The 20,611-nt window shown below is 41.2% G+C and overlaps 1 protein-coding gene across 1 annotated transcript in view; it reads right to left on the bottom strand.

Moving 5' to 3' along the window:
* The window catches only part of RAB2A (RAB2A, member RAS oncogene family), a 42,899-nt gene extending 23,667 nt beyond the window's left edge, over nucleotides 1–19,232 (bottom strand). The window contains exons 1-3 of the mRNA XM_053942630.1: nucleotides 18,904–19,232; nucleotides 6,700–6,771; nucleotides 3,233–3,300 (exon numbers count right to left, since the gene is read on the bottom strand). Coding sequence (XP_053798605.1) covers nucleotides 3,233–3,300; nucleotides 6,700–6,771; nucleotides 18,904–18,949 — 186 coding nt within the window. The 5' untranslated portion in view covers nucleotides 18,950–19,232. The remainder of the gene's footprint in view (nucleotides 1–3,232; nucleotides 3,301–6,699; nucleotides 6,772–18,903) is intronic.
* Between the last annotated feature and the right edge of the window lie 1,379 nt (nucleotides 19,233–20,611).

Raw genomic sequence — 20,611 nt, 5'->3', positions numbered from 1 at the left:
GCTCAACAGCTTCCAGGACAGTCATTTTAATCCTTACTAGCTGCTGTAAAATCACTTCTAGTTCTCTAAAAGTTACGTGTGCAGCTGACACTAGCTCAAATACCACACTTTCAAAAAAGACTTGCTGAATTTATCATAATATGATAATGGTATGATAAATGGCAATTACCAACTAAACAGTTTGAACATAAGTATTTCTCAGTCCATCCAACTACTGGAAGCCATTACTAACACTAAAGATGCAAGAGAAGAAATAATCTAGATACTAAAGACACACAAACAAACAATTTGGTCCAACACCTCATCCTTACAGACCTAGAAACACTGAAAAGGAATAGTGAAACCCAAGGACTCAGAGCTAAACACCTGGGCATGCCACAGCACTCACAGCAGCAAGCTTGTAGAGCCCAGCACTGGGGAGATCCAGAACAGCCTGCAGCTGGGAGAGAACAACGAACAACAGGACACTATTTGCTTGTGCAGACAGCAGTAGAGCTGAGACTGCTACACATCACATTAAGAATGCAAAGGCCACACTGAGTATCTTTCACAGAACGTATATTTTTGTTTGTGGGGATTTTGGGGGAGGAGGGGGCTGGGCCTAGGTGCGTTTTAGCATCAGACTAGTTTTACTAGACTACCACCTCACAGGACCAAATACTGGACTACAATTTCTAACAGGCATACATGCATTCCTTAAGCATATCTTCCAGTCTGGCCTCATTCAAAAGGAATTCAGTTTGTGTACTGTCACATGGAAAACTGACTGCAGTTAACAGAATTAACTTCTGTAACATGCTCCTAAACCAAACTAAGATGATAATGAAAAAGTAAAATATTCTTGAGTTATCACACAAGAAGGACACACAAACCGATCTCACAGACATGCAACAGTGTAAGCTTCAGCTGTCCCTGTAAGGTGCAACACACTCCTGCAGCAAGATATGCTGCAGCTTCCAGGTGTTCCCACTACTACAACAGGGCTTTCCTTGAGGCTGCAGTGATCTGCTGAAGACAACACAAAATGAGCACTGTTGCACAGAAATATCTGGCCAGAAAAACCCGAATTTTAGAGTTTGTTTCTCTTAAGCAAGCAAGTTCATTGTTAAGCAATCCAAACAAATTTTATCGAGTTCTCTACTTCTTATGCCTCTGCTCAGGATGCATCCTGTTCAGTGATGGATTAAAAGCAGATGTATAAGGCTAGCACCAAATAAGAGTAGGGCTAGTGCCGTGACTCAGTAAGCACCAACCAAAACCATAAATAGTTCATGTGTTTCCTTAGCAACAGGTGTAAAATGAACCCCCCCTCATCAAACAGAAGTTGTTACAGCTTAATAAATATAGAGACAGCATGAGTAACAGCTACCAGTTTTGGCTAACAGAAAACAAAAAAAATACTGCAGATAGAACACAGTAACCATAATAATTATGGACATTTGTGTACCTTAACACTCATAAGTAAAATATCTCTTGAGAATTACCTCATCATGTTTCTTATTTTTGTTATTCCTTCAACATCTTTGTACCCAAGATCAGAAATGATACAGTGGAATTCAGATTCCATGCTGACAAACCAAGACTGGATTAGAACAGCAATATCCTGTGTTTTAAAAATCACATTGCATACAGTTAAACTTTTAACTAAGGCCAGTATACTGTCATTCACTACATACAACTTACAAATTATTAAGTACATTGCATACAGCCTACTCAGTGTAAAGCTTTCAATTATTATTTTTAATTTATGTATGATATACTTAAGAAGCTAGCTAGAAAAAACTCCCTGCTCAAATAAAGTTTATAAATTATTGTCAAAAGCACTTGGGTTGCCATTTTGGCTGGACAATTTGCATGCATTCAAGACAACAACCAGACTGCAAAGAGCCACTGAGTCAGAGGCACCAGGAAAAGCATGATCTACTGAAACACAGCTGAAGTTCATGTGTTATCTAAGGAGATTAACAGAATCAGTTCCAAAGCCAGTGAAAGACAGTAGTAAAATTAGTACTTCTGCCTACAGACAATCTGCCCCAATTTTAGAAAACAAGGACCAATATAGATATGTAGTCACATGGTCACACTATATACTAAGGGTTTGATTATAAAGCTACTTTTTATGCAGAGATTTGCTTCTTTATTGAACTTAGAAGTACTCAGCCACCTTGGTAGTCTGCAATCCATGACTATAATAGCAAAAATGCCCAGAGCAGAAAAAGCCTAAAGTAAGCTGGCCATATCTTTCTATGCCTTTTTCTTAGACCTTCAAATGAGGCACAGGTGTTAGGTGCCATTTCAAGTAAAGAACCTGTAAAATAGGTAAGATCTTACCTATGAAGTTCACTGAAATATTACATTTATTTACATTTTTATACACACATGCACATATGTAGACATGCATATATAAATGTATGTCCCTCCACTGATTTGCTGTGCCAAACACACACATGAGGCTAGGGATGGCATACCTGTCAGTTTCTAAAGGTATCCTACAATGCTTTTAGAAAAGGAAACAGGCAACTCAGTCTTAGGGAACACTCAAATACATTTAAAAGATATAGCTACGAGTATGAACATCTTAAACCTACTTCATCACAAGTGCAGACAGTGATGCTGACTGCTTTATAGTAAAGTGACTGACAACACAAGAATAGCCAATATATGTTCTTAACCTGAACCCCCTCAAATGTCAAAGTCTGAATTTTGGAAGGTGTTTTGAAACTTAAAGCATTTACCAGTCCTTTCTTGACTGAAATATTTAGTGTTTTGAACTTGCGTTTTTAAGTCTTCTATGAAAAGTGAGCCATGTGTTTTCTTCTACCTTGGAAATGCAAACATTTCCTCTAGAGAACTCTTGATTAATGATACCAGACACATCACAACAGGATTCAAAATAGGATTTTGTCTTTACCAAATCTTGCATGAATGCACAAAGAAAGATTGTTTAAAGAAATTGAAGTTCTTGGTAATACAGAAGACTTTCACCAAATAGTGAGGCAGTATTCCAGTCTTATAAATCTGACAAAGCTGGGAAAGTTACAGTGCAAATGCCAAACAATATATCACAACAAAAAAAAGGACATATTAGCAAATATTTAACTTCACAGAAACTAAAGAAAGCTGGAAGACAAAGTACACAGTCTATGAATGCTGATGATAGAGAGCTTATCCAGAATAGAGGAAAAGCTAGTGGAACAATATGTTTAAACAATTTTAATGATTTATTACTTACCGTATCCCATATCTGAAGCTTTATCTGTTTTCCATCAATAGTTATCATTCGAGCCCCAAATTCTACACCTGAACAGATTTTACAAAAGATTACATTATTAGCACATATCAGAAAGAAGAATGTCAAGTACTATGAAAGCAAGAACAAAAGTTTAAGTTCAGACAATGTCGTAGGAAAATAATCTCTTTCACAACCTGCTTTTAGCCAATTTTTAAGCAGCTTGAAAGAGCTTTCTAGAAGAAAGGTAACTGTTACTGTCCAAGTGTCTGGGATGTATTTCCAACAAAGTTTTCCAAACCACTTATTAGCTCTAGATTAAAGGGAGAAACACACCCCTTTGAATGTAAACAGGAAATTGAAGAGTCACAGTTATTTTAACACTCTATCAATGATAAATTGCTGGGGCCAGTTTAGAAGAAATGAAACCTACAATTCCTTATCAATAAAAGAATCTATTAAGGGAGCATACAAAGTCACCTACAAAAAGAGAAATTTTATTACTGTATTAATTGAAATCCACCTGTCTTTATGAAAAAAAAAACTACTTCCAAAATTCTAGCTAGTTAAAGAACAAGTTTTATAACTGAGGGGGAAAAAAAGTATGTTCCAAATAAATAAAAGTGACTTATTTAGTGAAAAATGCAGCCTTCTATACCATTACTAAAGCACTTTTGAGATCATTAACAAAATCAAGTATAAATTGAGGCTATTAATGCAGCAGTTAAAATCTAACACAAGGCTAGAGATAGTGGACATATTTAAAGACTATCAAGTTTCCATAAATCTATAACTATTATTAAAAAAAAAATACTGATCTGCTAGCTGACATTTTGCTGAAATTGGTCATTATCTAGACATGGACCCAAGACTTTATTATGCAGCCCTAAGTTGAAATATTCCAATTGTCTCTTCAAGAGCTTGCTTAGAATATTTGAGGGTGTGATGTTGCTTCTTGCAGAATGACTTTCAGGGAAAAGGGCAGAGTTCCCCAACATGATATTGGAGTCAAATAAAAGCCATTGGCCAAAGACCCCTGTACATTATAGCAACCAGATAATTTGCAGCAACTGTATGCAAAGAAATTGAAAGAATGGAAGTGGAGAGGCAGCAAGGAGGAAGTAGGTGAATGACACTGCTCTTCCTGAAGTTGACTGCAAAGCCAGGGGAAGATCCTTGGACTACTACACATGTAAACACTGAAGGTTTTACCTGATCTCGAAATGTCACTATAGAGCTGCTGATTTAAATTCAACAATCATCTTAAATGTTTCTGCACACAACCCCGTAAAAAAAAAAAAAAAAAAATTATCCTATTCCATCAAAATACATGCCAGGAAGAAATACTGAATTTGAAAAAACACACACAGTTTGACATCAAGTTTGTTCTCAAAGAAGGAATAGAAGCTGATCAGGTTTACAATAAGGGCATGTCCTACAGGCAGTAGGCAAAACAGCTAGAATGTTTACAATGGTCTATTTAATCAACACATTTTCAGGACTTTTAATACAACCATTAGGGCATTTATTAGCTAAATTCAACCCACCCCATCTCCCGCACAGGGGCATTCATATGACTTTGAATCCATGTTCTTTATTTATCTGTATTTCCAAATCTGTTTGGGTAACTGGGAGAACCTGGCCAAAATACACACATGCCCACACTTTTAAGGAGGCATTTCCAGCCTCTTCTGATACCTAAAAACAGAGGCCAGACAAAAATCAAGGGGAATAAAAAGCAGTTATATTTATTGAAGAGCCTTCAGGTACATTTCAGGCAGAGTAAACCCCCACCCCTCAGGAGTTATACCCAAAAATGGATGACCAGTCACAGGTTTTCATACTTTTGTAAGCTTGGTCCATTTGGATATTGGGGGTTAATCTTCCAATTACAGCTTCAGGTAATGAACTCATTTACCCCAAGTTTGCTCCCCTCCCCAAATCACTTCTGTTTATATTTTCAGGGCCTGAGAGATATCCTTTGATATCCAGACCTAGAGAGAAATTGTTTTGTCTGACCAAAATTTGAAAACAGTAGCTAACACTCCATATGGAGTTTAGAGTTATACACTAAAGAATTGCAGGATTACAAATACATGAAAATACAAAAGCCAAAATCCTTCTTCCTTCCTTTTCAAGCTTCCCAGGCTCTATTACTACATCCCTCATTATATTGCTTCTAGGTTCACCCCATCTTACTAGCTTCAATTTCTGCCCTGCTCCCAGATTTCAGCTAGCTGTATGCCAAGCGAAGAACTGGCACTACAACCACCCTGCTGAGGTGAAGCTGTTTCCCAGTGCCTATCAGTCTGAGGTGACAGGGCTGCCAAATGCATGAGTGATATATAAGGTGTCATATATTTGGCAGGCCTAAAGAAGAAAAGACGATAATAAGTCATGCTTCCCTAAAGTACTCAGGCTCTTTATTCAGCCAGCCTAACTGCTGCCAAGACCTCACAAATATCTGTAAACTCGTGTTAGTCAAAGAATTTGAACTATACAACAGGCACACACAAGGTGTGGAAGGACTGTCAAGAGAAAGAGAATTCATAATCAAACCACCTGATACATTCTGTTACATGAAGAAAATATGTTTATATTTCAAGCAGCTATTTCAGTACTCCCAAACATAGGAAGCCTACCTACTCCAGGGCACAAACTAAAAATAGAGACTAGGATACATTTTGTGCAAGGCTCATGATTAAAGCTGATAGGTTCCTTGAAAGAACATGAACAAGTTGAAAGGTTCTGCAACCTCCTCTGAGACTAGCATCTGTTATGCTTAACAGCAAAACTCATCTGCAGACTAAACCTGCCCTCAGAAAAAAAATTAGTACCACACAATTCCTCTTATTTTGTGTGGAAAGATAAATAAAAGTTTGTATTATTTAATGTAGTTAGATCAGAGGCAATGCGTCAACATGTATTCGTTCCCCCAGTATCAAATCATACCTAACACAAACTGGTCCACATCCATTTGAAGAGTTGGGAAAGAAAATCCCTATCCTTTCCAAAAGCAAATAGATTCACACTTCAGTCCTCTATTCAAAAGTTAGTCTTCCCAAATAATTTTTTTTATTCATCTTTAAGGGTAACTTTGCTACAGTTTATCTGTAACTTGTCTTCAAGGTTTTGTGGCTAGGGGAGTATTACATTCCCTAGTGAAAAAATGCCACTTCCATCACCATCAGTGAACTTCGAGCTTGTAGAATTCTTCTGTGCCCGCTTTTCTGAAGAAACAGTTTAGATACTGCAGCTATGAACTCTTTTAATTGCTTCAGATTGTACCCTCCCAGTAAAAAACCTCCAAAGTGACTTTACAAGCTAAAAAATACTCATTAGCTAGAGATTCACTGCCACCTTAATACAGCACAAATCCTGCACTTCTGCAGCACAACAAACTGATAAATGCATGCTAAGATACCCCAACCACTTAACTACTAATAGTGGGCAGCACAAAAAAGACCTACCAATAGTGAGATCGTGGACTGGTTGAAACCGCTTGTCTGTGAACTGTAACAATAAACATGATTTCCCAACACCTAAAAGAAAGAAAAGAAAAAAGTGTTAAATAAATTTTTAAAGAAGTCTGTAAAGGACTAATAGAAATTAATTTAAAGAAATATTACATTTTGCTTAAATGTAATTACTAGAACTGAAGGTATTAGATTTCACATATTTTGAAGTGTATGAAACTTTTTAATTGTAGCTTTTAAAGTTCTAGAAACACTATAGTCAAAGCAGCTATTTTCAAAAATTGAACAAAAATTAATCATTCTTTTGAAAAAGTAGTTTTTCTTTAAAATTAAGAGAAAACAAGTTTTCTAACAGACCTTCAAAGTACCATTTTACAATCTCTTTCCACAATAATTACAAGGCTTGCTACTCCTCACAACCCTTTATCTGCTTCTCCTTCAGTACTTTCAGCTTTCTTCCAAGCTAACTATTTCCTCAATAGCATCAGTCTCCCATCTATCTCCTTATTTATCCACTGAGGTAACCACAGCAGGTCTGTGGCTCCTTATAACAATTATATGCTGCTGCCCACTGGTCCCCCACAGGCCAAAAAGCAGTCCAAGAAGAACTGGCAGCAGCTGAGTTTACATTACAGTCAGACAGATAACAAACATTGTCCCCCTCAGATAACCAACTTGGGTCAGAAATCAGCGTAACTACTTCCCATTATATGGACACTGGTCAGTAAATGGGCAATTTCTTCTCTATGTGAAAGCACAGAAAAGTAGAAGTTAATGCAGTCAGCAGGAGTACTCAAACTACCTAGGTTTGTAAATATACTACTTTTTACAGTTAATTTTTCCTTGTTTTACTTGGAGGGGTTATTCTTCCTGTTCTGCACAGTCAAACTTCCTTTTCAGCCTTTAAAATTTGACAGCAATATATTTGGTTTAAACTCTGAGCTATTATCACATAACATACTATAGTGTAGCATCCAAGTTTCTGCTGTACTTTGTTTTATCTGTCCAGCCAGATAAAGCTATTCTAGCCATGTACTAGAGATCAGCAACAACTCATCATAAAATACATATCTAGCAATAAAAGATAGCAAACAAAGAGATAGGAAAAGAGCCACGCTACTGACGAAAGATACACATACCAGAGGTTTGCATATAGTGACACTGGTCTTACTAGTACCAAATTCAGCACAGTTTTTTTAGCATGGAAAACTATGTTTAGTATGGTTTAAAGAGGAAACAAAGCCTGCAGAAATATAATCACCACCTATCTTATTTTGGACTTTAATTCTAAGACCAGTAGCCAGTTTCAACCAAATCTAACAGAATTTAGTTTTGCATTTAGTTTTGTCACAAAATGAGTGGTGGCCAACTGATGGCACTCAGATTAATATCCCAAACAAGGCAGCAATTCCAACAGTCTAAGCCATTTGCTAGTGCTGCTGTCTCTACTGATCCTACAGTATGCTCCTGTCCATTTCTCCACACAGCTCAGATGAGTTCTGAAGCAATTTCAGTCATCTGCTGGGTTAGCATGCTAATCTGACAAGGGGAGTGACAAAGTAAACAGAAATGGCTTAATGCAGGGTCAGGCAAGCATAATAGTTAGTTCAAATGAGGGAAAAAAAATGCAGCAGCCAGCAGATCAATAACAGAGTTGCATGGAACTGTAATCCAAGGCAAAATTTGCAGCATCTGCCTTACTAGATTTCTTTTCTTTAGCTTTCTGGCTTATGATGGCAAGCTGTCAGAACACAAGCAGCTTTGAAGCAGGTATAGATTCTGTTCCTAAAAAATTAGTTAACCTAAGAGAAGTGGAGGAGGAGTGAGGGAAAGCACTGCAGGTAAAAAAGAAGGAAACAGAGAAAGGCAGAGTATGGGAGCTGTAGGGACAGAACATAAAACTGTACAAAACTTTAAAATATTAATAATTCTACTCAGAGAACAGCTCTTGTCACAGCTGGTGAGCGACCCTACCGGGGAGGGACTACACTAGATCTGCTGTTTGCAAACAGAGATGGGCTGGTGAGAGATGTGGCTGGAGGCCATCTGGGGTATGGTGATCGTGAAATTAGACAATTTTCAGTATTTCATGAAACAAGAAGGGGCATAAATAAAACTTTCACACTGGACTTCCCAAGGGCAGATTTTTGGCCTATTCAAGATACTTTTTCAGAGAGTTCCTTGGGAAGCAGCTCTTAAAAAGAAAGGAGTCCAGGAAGGACAGGCATGCTTCAAAACAGAAATCTTGAAGGCACAGGAACAGACTGTCCTTAATGTGCTGGAAGATGAGCCAACAAGGAAAATGACCAGCCTGGATGAGTAAGGAGCTCTTGAAGGAACTAAGGAAAAAAAAAGAAGATGTATCACTTTTGGAAGGGGGGTCAGGTATCTCTGGAAATACTTAAGGGAATTGCTAGGTCATGTAGGAAAAAAATTAGAGAGGCAAAAGTCCAGATAGAACTCAATCTGGGCTCTTCTCTAAAGGACAATAAAAAATATTTTTAAAAATACATTAATGGCAAAAGGAAGGGCAAGGACAACCTCCATTCTCTATTAAATGCAAGAGGGAATTTCGTAACTGAAGAAGAGGAAAAGGCAGAGGTACTTAACACCTTCTTTGCCTCAATTTTCAACAGAAAGATAGGTTGTCCTCAGGACAACTGTCCTCCTGGGCTGGTAGATGGTGTCAGGGAGCAGAGTAGCCCCCCTACTAACCAGGACAAAGCAGTCAAAGACCTGCTGAGACACTAAAATGTTCACAAATCTATAGGACCAGATGGGATCCATCTCAGGGTGATGGATCTCTCCATCATTTACCATCAGTCCTAGCTCAGCTGGGAGGTCCCAGATGACTGAAAGCTGGCCAGCATGACACCCATCCACAGGAAGGGCTGGAAAGGAAGATCTAGGAAACTACAGGCCAGTCAGCCTGACCTTGGTGCCCAGCAAGATTATGGAACAGATCATCCTGAGTGCCACATAGCACCCCTACAGGATGGCTGGGGCATCAGACCCAGCCAGCATGGATTTAGGAGAGGTAGGTTGTGCTTGACCAACTTGATCTCCTTCTATGACCAGATGACCCACCTGGTGGATGTGGGAAAGGCTGTGGATGTTGTCTACCTAGACTTCAGCAAGGCCTTTGACACTGTCTCCCACAGCATGCTCCTGGAAAATCTGGTAGCCTACAGCTTTGACAGATGCTCTCTTCACTGGGTTAACCACTGGCTGGATGGCTGGGCCCAGAGAGTGGTGGTGAACAGTGCTGCATCCAGTCACCAGTGGTGTCCCCCAGAGATCAGTGCTGGAGCCAGTCCTGTTTAATATTTTCATTGATGATCTGGATGAGGGGATGAGTCCACTATCAGCAAATCTGCAGATGACACTAAGCTGGGAGCATGTGCCAATTTGCTGGAGGGCAGGAGGGCTCTGCAAAGGGACCGAGAACAGTTGGATAGATGGGCAGAGTCCAGTAAGATGAAGTTTAACGAGTCCAACTGCCAAGCCCCGCATTTTGGCCACAAAACTCCCTGCAGCGTTATAGCCTGGGGATGAGGTGGCTGGACAGTGCCCAGGTGGAAAAGGACCTGGGGGTACTGGTTGACAGCCGGCTGAACATGAGCCAGCTGGTGGCCAAGAAAGCCAACAGCATTCTGGCCTGCATCAGGAATAGTGTGGCCAGCAGAAGCAGGGAGGTCACTCTTCCCCTGTACCCGGCACTGGTGAGGCCACACCTTGAGTGCTGTGTCCAGTTCTGGGCCCCTCAGTTTAGGAAGGACATTGAGATGCTTGAGCACATCCAGAGGAGGGCAACGAGGCTGGTGAGGGGCTTGGAACACAAGCTCTATGAGGAACCACTGAGGGAGCTGGGGTTGTTTAGCCTGGAAATAGGAGGCTCAGGAATGACCTTATCACTCTCTACAACTCTCTGAAAGGTGGTTGTAGTCAGATGGGGGTCTCTTTCTCCAGGCAACCACTGACAGAATGAGAGGACACTTTCTTAAGCTGCATTAGGGGAAGTTTAGGTTAGACATCTGAAAAAAATTCTTCACTGAGTGATTGGGCAACGGAATTGTCTGTCCAGGGAAGTGGTGGAGTCACTATCCCTGGATGTGCTGAAAAAAAGACTGGACATAGCACTCAGTGCCATGGTTTAGTTGATGAGAAGGTGTTTGGTTAGGTCATTGACTGGTCTTGATGATCTCAAAGGTCTTTTCCAACCTAGGTGATTCTGTGAATACTTATATACACGGATAACTTTTATATCACCAATGAAATAAAACTGCCCCATTGAAGAACATAATCACCACCTCACTTACAAAAAACCTGTAAGTCACATCAGAAATAGCTTTTGCCATTAACCTTGCAAAGTGATTTCAGTTTCAATGGATAGACCAAAACCAATCCAATATTCCTGCACCAATCTTACAAATGTTGGAATAGTATTTCAAAATCCAATTAACAAAATGACATTTTATTAGGTATTCCAGCACTAGCTCTCAAGTGGCAATCTGATATTTCTTCTCCTTCTAAGGCTGGTGACCAAGTCAGTTGAATTGAGCAAACACCAGCCTCAACAGAGCAAAGATGACAGACAAGCACAGCCCCTTTGATGCAGGCCCTGTCTCAGACTGGCACAAGATGACGGCACCTCTAGTCACTCCACCATAGCAGTCCTTTTAGGAGCAGACTGATGGGCTCACACAGAGAAACAGAATAAATAACTAGCTTCTCTTTAATGCCATTCCTGCTAGTTCAGAACCTTCTAACAAAAAACCCCATCTGAAAGTCCCTAAGTTTTGTACTGCTGTTGACTGAAATAGAGGTTTAATTTTAATTTTATGGTTTTAAGATATTGCACATTTGTATCACAAAAGTTCTTATGAAAATAGTTTGTAGCCCAAACACTTCCAGGGCTTCAGCTGACTCCCCTATCATAGACAGAAACATGTATCAGAGACAGGAGCTGTATATGAATGCCTGAGTAGTTTACCACCTTGTGACATAAACAGATGCTGCAAAGATCAGTTAACAGCTGCAGGCAGCTAATTCTATGGCATGCAGGTGGTTTAAAGTAACTACACCAGTTAACTCTAAGAACAGAGTGGCTGCTTACCAGGTATCTTGTTCACTTAGCACTGTAAATCTTACACCTGAAATGAGGCAGATACTGTGAGAAGTAGCTGAGAGCATTTTGATGACAGTTAATTGCAGAATGCAAAAGGGATAGATTCAGTTATTTATTAACCCATTCTTCATTTTACTGCCGCAATTATTTTAATACAGCTTCAGATAAACCACCCCAGAAAAAAAAAATCTAGTGTTTTCATATGAGAGAGCTTGGATACACTTCAACAACCAGAGTAAACAAAAGCTCTTGCTTAGGAACAAATGAAAACAATGGGTTACATGCTCAGAGGGAAGGTAGCTTGCTTCTTTGCAAGTGCCTGTTTTAGGATCCCTTCATTGCTTCTTAGCACTCAAACAATGATGGGAGTAGAGCTTGTGCTACAGTAATTTTATCCTCCAGCTCTAAATTCTGAACCAGCAGACTTGAGTTGATTCTCTAAATTCCTCTACCTCCCTTAACAGCTTTCTCTTAATCTGGGTGCTACTCTGCAGTCAGTTTCCTTAGACAAGGCATTGCCAGAACTTTACTGTTGTCCACTTCGGCCCAGCTTCAACGAAGCCTTTCCTTATATACTTGTGTTTATTTCAGGGCTCAGCAGTAAAACTACCCTTGTCACTCATACACAACAAGCTACACCAAGAAATGGATCCAGCACAGTACTACACTTATCCAAAACACCAGTACATGCATAAGACTAGGGCTACAGAAGACAGAGCAAAGGGAATGGTTATTCTTTTCACTAATAGGCTGCACTTGTAGCACTTAAAAAAGAACAGGTGATGATACAGCTGAGCCAGACTTTGGCTAAGAGAGCTGACTTGCTTCTTTCTCCCTTTCCTGATTCCCTGTGAATAGGGCAAAGAAAGCTCAGTTACTAGCTGCAAAATCAGGTGTGTACTGGTGAATATGAGGAAAACTCCCAGGTTTTTCTTACCTCTAGACAAAACTCATCAGTGGTTCCTTCCACTGATGTTTGCCTTGAAAAGCTGACCTGGTTCAAAACTAAAAATGGGTCAAAAAAGAGGGTAAGGGGACGATAACAGTTTCCTTACTCACTCACTTAAGCACCAGTATAGTCCAAGAAAGGTGACAGAGGAAAAGAACTGCAGTAGTAGTCCTCTCAACTGTGGAATAAAAACTGAATGCTAAAGAAAAATCTCCTGTGTTAATCTGCCTGCTATCCCTGGTGAGTAGACTCACTCCTTCTCACACAGCTCCACCTCCTTAGCCTGAAGGGTGCTTGCACTCTTTTAAGCATACCTACTATTTGTTTAGTTTTGTTTTTCAAATCATCTTTGTAAGCTGAGCTGGCTCTCTGAAGGATCACAGAAGCAGTGATGCTGAAAGCTAAGAAGCAGCAGAGCTCATAGTTGAGACAAGAAGTGGTAACAAGGCCTACTCATTTTGGCAGCAGATAAACCCTGGATTAATTCAACAGTCTCACAGAACTGTTTTCCTTGTACTTTATGGTGATCAATCAGTCCACCACACACAGAGATGAAGACCTACTTCCCTTTGGCATCTTGCTCTCACTAATCTTCCTAGATCCAGTTTCCTTCCTTGAAAGTACTCCAGACTGTGGAAAGCACAGCCACAAGGCCTGATTCAGCCACTAAGTAAAAAGCTAACCAAAAAAAGGTAGTTTTCTACTGCATTACTGGATGGAACCCGATCATGGCAGACTATCAAAGTCACCACAAGGTAAGAGGAGCAAGAACTCCTTTCACACATAACCAACTATGTCAGCTTGGGTCCATGAAACCAGTGACACAATAACACCTGAGCTGAAACAAGCTTCCTACTTTCTTACCTTCCTTTAGAAAAACAAACAAAATAAATCTTAAAGATAGGGTAATGCAGTTTCAAATAATGGGCAAGATCATATATATAATTATTATATATATAATATATATATATATATAATTAGATTATTATCTAGATGATACATATAAGAGCCCAGATTTTAAAACTAACTTCGACTTTAAGCAGGTAATTATACATTACAAATGTCACAAGATATATACCTTTAACCTGGTTTACGAGTCTGCAGAGCTTCCAGATGTTTCATAAGCCTTCTTCTTATCACAGGCTGCAATTCATTCTCTCTCCTCCCTTTCTAACCATAGCAGCTTTATGCATCTCTGGAAAGTGCAGTATTACCTTTTCATGGGCCTAGGCATAACAAGACGTGAACCTAAAGCAAAGATTTTTCTTAACCTCTTCTCAGTCAGTTATGTCTTAGTCAGAACTCCACCATCAAATGGGAAAGCTTTATTTTTTTGGAGGGACAAACTAACACATTCCAAACTGTCATGTACAGAACAAAGGGAGTTCACATACCAGTGCAAGCATGGACAAGAACAGAAGAAAAACAACCTCCAAAATCCTTCATGCTGCCTATGTAATTTTGGGAAAAGTAATAAAAATGGCTCTTTTAAAGTTGATTCAGCTTCAACACTTTAGCATTTTCAACAGCATATTTGAAGCCAATGATGTAAATTTTTCCTTTCTACATAACAATTAGCACAAGCCTACAAAGTTAAAGGAGCTGTTCAGCTTTACCATATTTCAGTTTGTATGGCACTGGTCCACTGCTAACTGTAAGTTTTATAAGTAAGCAAAAATTATTTCCAAATAAAATTAAGCTACATTTGAGTCTATAAAAAAAATTCTTAATGTTCTGCATGGTCACAACCAACTTAGAAACTGCCAGCCATTCATAATAACATGGTTTTAGATGAAATTGGAGGTGGGGTTGGGTTAGATTTTTTTGAGTGGCAAGGTGGTTTGGGGTTTCTTTTAAAGAAAGTGTTAGAATCAGTACAAGTGTGCACACTAGCAGCCTCATGAAACCATTTGTATGGACAATAGTTTGTTAATTCTAGTTAACAACTTCTAAAAGGCTAAGAGGGTGTTCCTATACAACACCTAATATCTGCTCTTTTGGGATTAAAGCATAATTGAAAGGGTCTCAAAGCAAGATATAAGTAGTACAGACCAGTACTCTGGTTTTCAGCACAAACAAGTTCTCAAGATATCACAGGGCATTAACACCAGCTCTGGTGAGATGAAAACCAGTTTAGCCAAGAAGTACTACTACATACTTGGAGAAAATAAGGGCAAAAGACTCTAGTCATACACATTACTAGCTAATAATAGCTGCTGTTCCAGAAAAAAAAATGCAAAGACCCTAGAAATATTTCACAAAGAGGATTGAAAAATACAGTAAATTCAATTGCTTAATTTCAACATTTGGAAGTCTCCTAGACAAGAGAAATTGTTGACTAGACCGCTTACTTTACTCTAGAGAGTGAGAATTAGACCACCAAGCAACTATATTTTCTTTCATCATCACCTCCTAATAAGAATAACGTAGAGACACTCTTGGTCTAGGAGCAGCAACTGTCTGCTGAAATTGAAAGGCAAGTGAAAGTCCATTATGCAAAAAGCTCAGAGAGTTGCTGCAGTAACACATTTAAGAAAAACAGGTGGACCTGCTCCTGGAAAATGCAGCAACACTGACCCTAAAAAGACATTGAGATAGGCTACAAATGACAAGTTATGTTGATGGCAAGAAATCTGACCATTGCAAAACTGGTACTTGAGGTATCCTAAAGTTCAGGAGCTGGAGGAATGTTTCAGGAGGTGGAATCTAGCAAACATACTCCAATGTAAGAAAATTCTGGTTAATGTGTATTATTCTGAAAAAAAATATTCCAGCTCTCACTTTCAAAGAAATCTTGTTATCATTCCCAGTTTATTCCCACATGGTACATTGCTGATAACAAACATGTCAGTAAAGAAGATTTTACCATCATAAAGAAAAATATCTAAAAGATAAGATTTTGTCATCATACAGAAAAAGATCTAAAAGAAAAAAATGACAGACTTTCAGTCACCAACTGCACAAACAGACAATTCTCATATGCCAACAGTATTTATCCTAGTTCAGATCAAAGACCATCTTCAACTTCAACTGGTGGCCAAAGGCAGATGTATAGGGAAGAGTGGATGAAGACACCAACTCCTACTGGCAATCAAAATCAAAGACACCATTAACCATAAAGGCAAAGGTCTCAGAGGTACAGTCCTATGCAGCATGCACCACACATGCTTCTAAATTCATTTGCAAATTCCTATAATGCTTTGGAAATAGCCAGATCAAAGGATTTTTCCTTGTAAACTCTCACAGTAGCCACTATTCCATTGTACTTGTATTTTTCTCTTAAAATTCCATAGCTACTGTCCCACTGCTACAACATAAAACCACACAGATTTATGGCAATGTTTTTTAGTACCTGGCATACAGCCATGCCATTTCAGGTCTCTCCCATAAAAGAAAACTAACAAGATCCTAAACCAGTTCCAATTATACAGAAAACCATTTTTATATATTAAAAAATACAGTTAATAACCAGATTAGAAGCAATCCCATGTTCATAAAGCTACCATGCCTAAAGTATCAGAAAAAAAAAAAAAGAGTCAGTTAATACAAATGACCAATGAAACAGGGAACACAAAGGGACAAGAACTGTTGAGCACAAGGCAGTCTTGCACAGTCAGTCTCCGTGGCTGTAATTTTAAGAGACTGAGATCATCCTGAATTCCTGTGTTTAAGCAGATGAAAGCATATGGAATCACAACTCAGAGAAGGCACATACAGGTGTCTTGTTTAACTCCAGGGGGGTTTCATTGGTTTGCTTATGGATCGCACAACTTTGTTTTTTAGTGCTGAAAGAGGAGCTAAATGTTAACATCAGTCCTCAGCTGAGTCTCTTAGTTTTCTCCTACAGTTTGTTTACAACTAACTGCTGAGTCACCAGGCAGCTGAGGCATTTCCAAAGACTCTAAATCAAATACCAAAAACAAATTTCTTGATTGCTATGAAATCTACATGGTCTGCAAGGCCAGTGGCATATCTTCACTGGCTAGAACGCTGTGGAAACCACGATGGGAACCGAAGAGGACAGTCATGATCCACTTTTAATTTCCATTGTCAGGACTTTGAGTTCAACTGCCTTCATCTGAGGAAGAGCATTAATATCTAGACTACCACCATCATCTTGGCAACTGTGCACAACACAAATTGGCTCTTCAGTACTAGCTCTATTAGAACACTTAAAAGGCTCACAGGAGACCTAAATAAAAGCAAAACTAACTTACCACTATTGACATATTCAATTCACTTCAAGAATAATCATTGCAGTAGTTTTAATTAGCTTCCTGTAGCAACTCAAGAATACAAGACATAAGAATTAAAAAAAAAAAAAAAAACAACTAACCAAAAAGCCAACAGCAAATCTGTGAACCGTTTTCCTCTCTGTGTTTCCTTTCTCTTACTCTTCTGATATTTGGCTCTTAAGCAGCTGCAACAACTTCAGAAATGACACATCCATTCTGTATTTCACATTTCAAGCAACTCAAATTCAAGAGTGCAGCACAGACTATTACACTGAGGATATTTCTTTGTAAAAATTTAATCAGTATACAATCAATGTACCAAAGCAACTGTAAGCTTCTGTCTACCACTTTAATGACTACAGTTTTTAGAGATTCACCAGAATTGGCCACCTGTTGTGACGCACTATCATTCTGAACTGTGCACTACCATCTTGCATCACACTGGCCTGACAAACATCTTCTTACTTCTCCCGAATTTGCACAGGTAATATTCTGTCCTGGCTTGATGAACTGCCACCCAAGTAAACACTCAACAAAAATCAGAAATTTCAGTTATCATCTACAGCCTAAGGCTTCCAACATGGTCATTACAGCTGTGATATATTTCTAATTATTCACTTGTACTACAGCTGCTACTGCAGAAGCCTAAAAAAGCTTTCAGAATTTAAATGTACATTTAAAAAGCAGATAAAAGTCATACAGTAGTTGCACCCAGTGTATTTAACAACCTCATGTGTAATGCAACTACAATGTATAATTATACTCCACCAACAGATAATTTGGTTCATAGGTATGAAGTACAACTATGAAGGCACCCTCAGAATAGCACCTAAAAAAACAGGTGTGTCATCAAACTTATTAAAGAAGGCATTTAGACAGGTATGAGGAAAACAGCAAGGAAAACACACAATACACAGGTACAATGGTTAACTAAGTCAGCTACCTTGTCCTGACAACAGTTTGATCAAAGTATGCTACTCCCATCCATACTAGGCCGAAGAAGCATAAAATGTATTGACAAAGGGGCTTCAAGCAGCAACTCCTACCAGCATATGGCTAGACCAACAGCATTTATAAGCACCATTACTTCTCCTGCAGCAGCCAGTTACAAATAGAATGGAGTAAGTTTTTTGAGAAATCTTCATGGCTAGGTTGGATGGTGCCTTAACCAATGTGGTCTAATGGGAGGCACCCCCGCCCATAGCAGGGGGGGGTTGTGACTAGATCATCTTTAAGCCCTAGTCTAACCCCTTGACAGTCTACGATTCAGTATGTTTCTAAAAAGTAGCAAGAAGCATCTGGAAAAGCAGTGGTGTGTGTACATACATACACATAAAAAAAGAGGTCCTTTAAATTAGACTGGAAGAGCCAGGGCTTTTAATTTTTCTTTGACAGCGTGTCTTCACACAGTTTGCTACAGAGCTCCAGCCGAGACTGGAAAGAGCATCCTTGCAGCCTGAGCTGAAGGTAACTCGCAGCAATGAGACAGAAACTCATCACGAAACTGGGGGGAGGAGTGTGGCCTCGCTACCACAAGGCTGCAAACCACGGGCACTACCCAGCTCTAAGTTTCGTCGTGACAGCGCCTTCTTCCTCTCCGCTGGCCTGCTCTGCTGCCGCAGCCAGGGCCGTGACACAGCCCGAGCTGCCCCGCGGTCCGTCAGCCAGGCCCGGAGGCGGCTGCCAGCGGCCCAAGGCCATCGGGAGACAAGGCCGAGGCCGCGGGCGGGGCCCGGCGCAGAGGCGGGGGGGAGACACCGCCTCTTCCTCGCGCGGAGCCACCACGTCGGCGGCACTGCCAACACTGCGGAAATGGGCGCGGGGAGCCCGGCCTTCCTCTCCGCCTCCCGCCCCGCTCCGGCCCTGCCCGGGCCGGGCTCACCCACCTGTGTCTCCGATGATGATGTACTTGAAGAGGTACGCGTAGGCCATGGCCGCTCCCGGGCTGCCGCTCCCGGGCTGTCCCGCTTTCGCTCCGGCGTGACGCGCGCGCTCGCCGCCCGGGCTCGCGCTGCGGAGAGGCGGAAACGGGTTAACGGCCCCCGGGCGGCGCCTCCGCCCGCTCGCTCCCTCCTACCTCCGCCCCCGCGCCGCCGCTGGCGGAGGGGCTCTGCTCGCTCGGTCCTGCTGTCCGCCCTCCCTCGCTCCGTCCCGCCGCGGTCCCCGCAGGCGCCGGGAAAGCCGGAACGCGGCGACGGCGGCGAGAACAATAAACAGGCGCCGAGCGGCCCCCGGACCCTCCGGCGACGTCAGCGCCCGCCCCCTCACGCCGCCCCGCCTCCGACCCGGAAATGCTGAGGCGCGAGGCCGCCTCCCGCCGCGCGCTGGGCGGAGCCTCGCCCCCCGCCCCCCGCAGGACTGAGGGCGGCGCCGGCGGCTCCGGCTCGGGGGCTTCGTGGAGCTGCTGTCCCGGAATCCGGAATCCATCAGGCTGGGAAAGACCTCTGGGGTCATCGAGGCCACCCGTTACCAAACGCCACCATGTCAACTAGACCGGGGCACTGAGTGCCACATCTAGTCTTTCCTTATCAGGGACGGTGACTCCACCACCTCCCTTGGCAGCCCATGCCAATGTCTAAGCACCCTTTCCGTGAAAGAGTTCTTCCTAATCTCCAACCTAAATCTCCCCTGGCACAGCTTGAGACTATGTCCTCTCATACATACTGTCGCTGGTCGCCTGGGAGAAGCAGCCGACCCTCATTTGGTTGTAACCTCCTTTCAGGGAGTTGTAAAGAGTGATGTCACCCACCCCTGAGCCTCTTTTTGTCCAAGCTAAACCCCAGCTCCCTCAGCCGCTCCTCACGGGATTGGTAGTCCAGACTCATTGCCCTTCCTTGGACCAGCTCCGGCACCTCAATGTCCTTCCTAAGATGAGAGGCCCAAAGCATAAGCCCTCTGAGAATAGCCAGCAATGAGCTGTTTGGTACAAGTTTATCTTCATCACATGAGTTCTGGCCTGAAAGGGTTTTTTCACTTTCTGTTTCTGTCTTTCCTCACTGAACTGAAAGCAATGAGCTAGGGGAGTAACCTATATTCACAGCTGGTGTATAGGACTTAGAGTTTGCATGGGGTTGGTGAGCTGGAAGAGGCTTCAAGGTCTTCCGTAGTCTCAGCTGCTTCATGAAGTGTCCCGTGTACCCTGACCTTTGGATCTAAAACAGTCAAAGGCAGCTTGGCTCATGTATCACATCCACACTGAGGCTACATCAGATGCCTGGCAAGGGTAAATGTGGCAGGGCACTTGAGACAGATCATACTGATGATGTTTTGGGATTCCCTTCAGCTCAGCTGTGTGGGCTGGCAATACTGTTCAAGAGCCATTGGCACATTCTTCATATAAACTGACATTTTACTCCCCTTCTGGCTGTCTGGTAGAATGGGAGTAAAAGGTGTCTGTCTTTTAACTTTGTAGAGGTTTTTATTTGTGGTCAACAGCTTGGACAACGTTGACCTACGTGGCTTCTAACAGGTGTGCATCCAACTTACTTGTAAAAACCTTCAATAAAGCTGATTGTGCCAAATCCTGTTGTCATATTTCATGACCTGAAACCCAAAATTAATTTTTTTTTTTTTTTAAATCCTGTCTACTGTGGA

Source organism: Vidua chalybeata, chromosome 1, assembly GCF_026979565.1.
Source record: "Vidua chalybeata isolate OUT-0048 chromosome 1, bVidCha1 merged haplotype, whole genome shotgun sequence".
Classification (NCBI taxonomy): Eukaryota; Metazoa; Chordata; class Aves; order Passeriformes; family Viduidae; genus Vidua; species Vidua chalybeata.
This window is presented reverse-complemented; position numbering and strand designations above follow the sequence as displayed.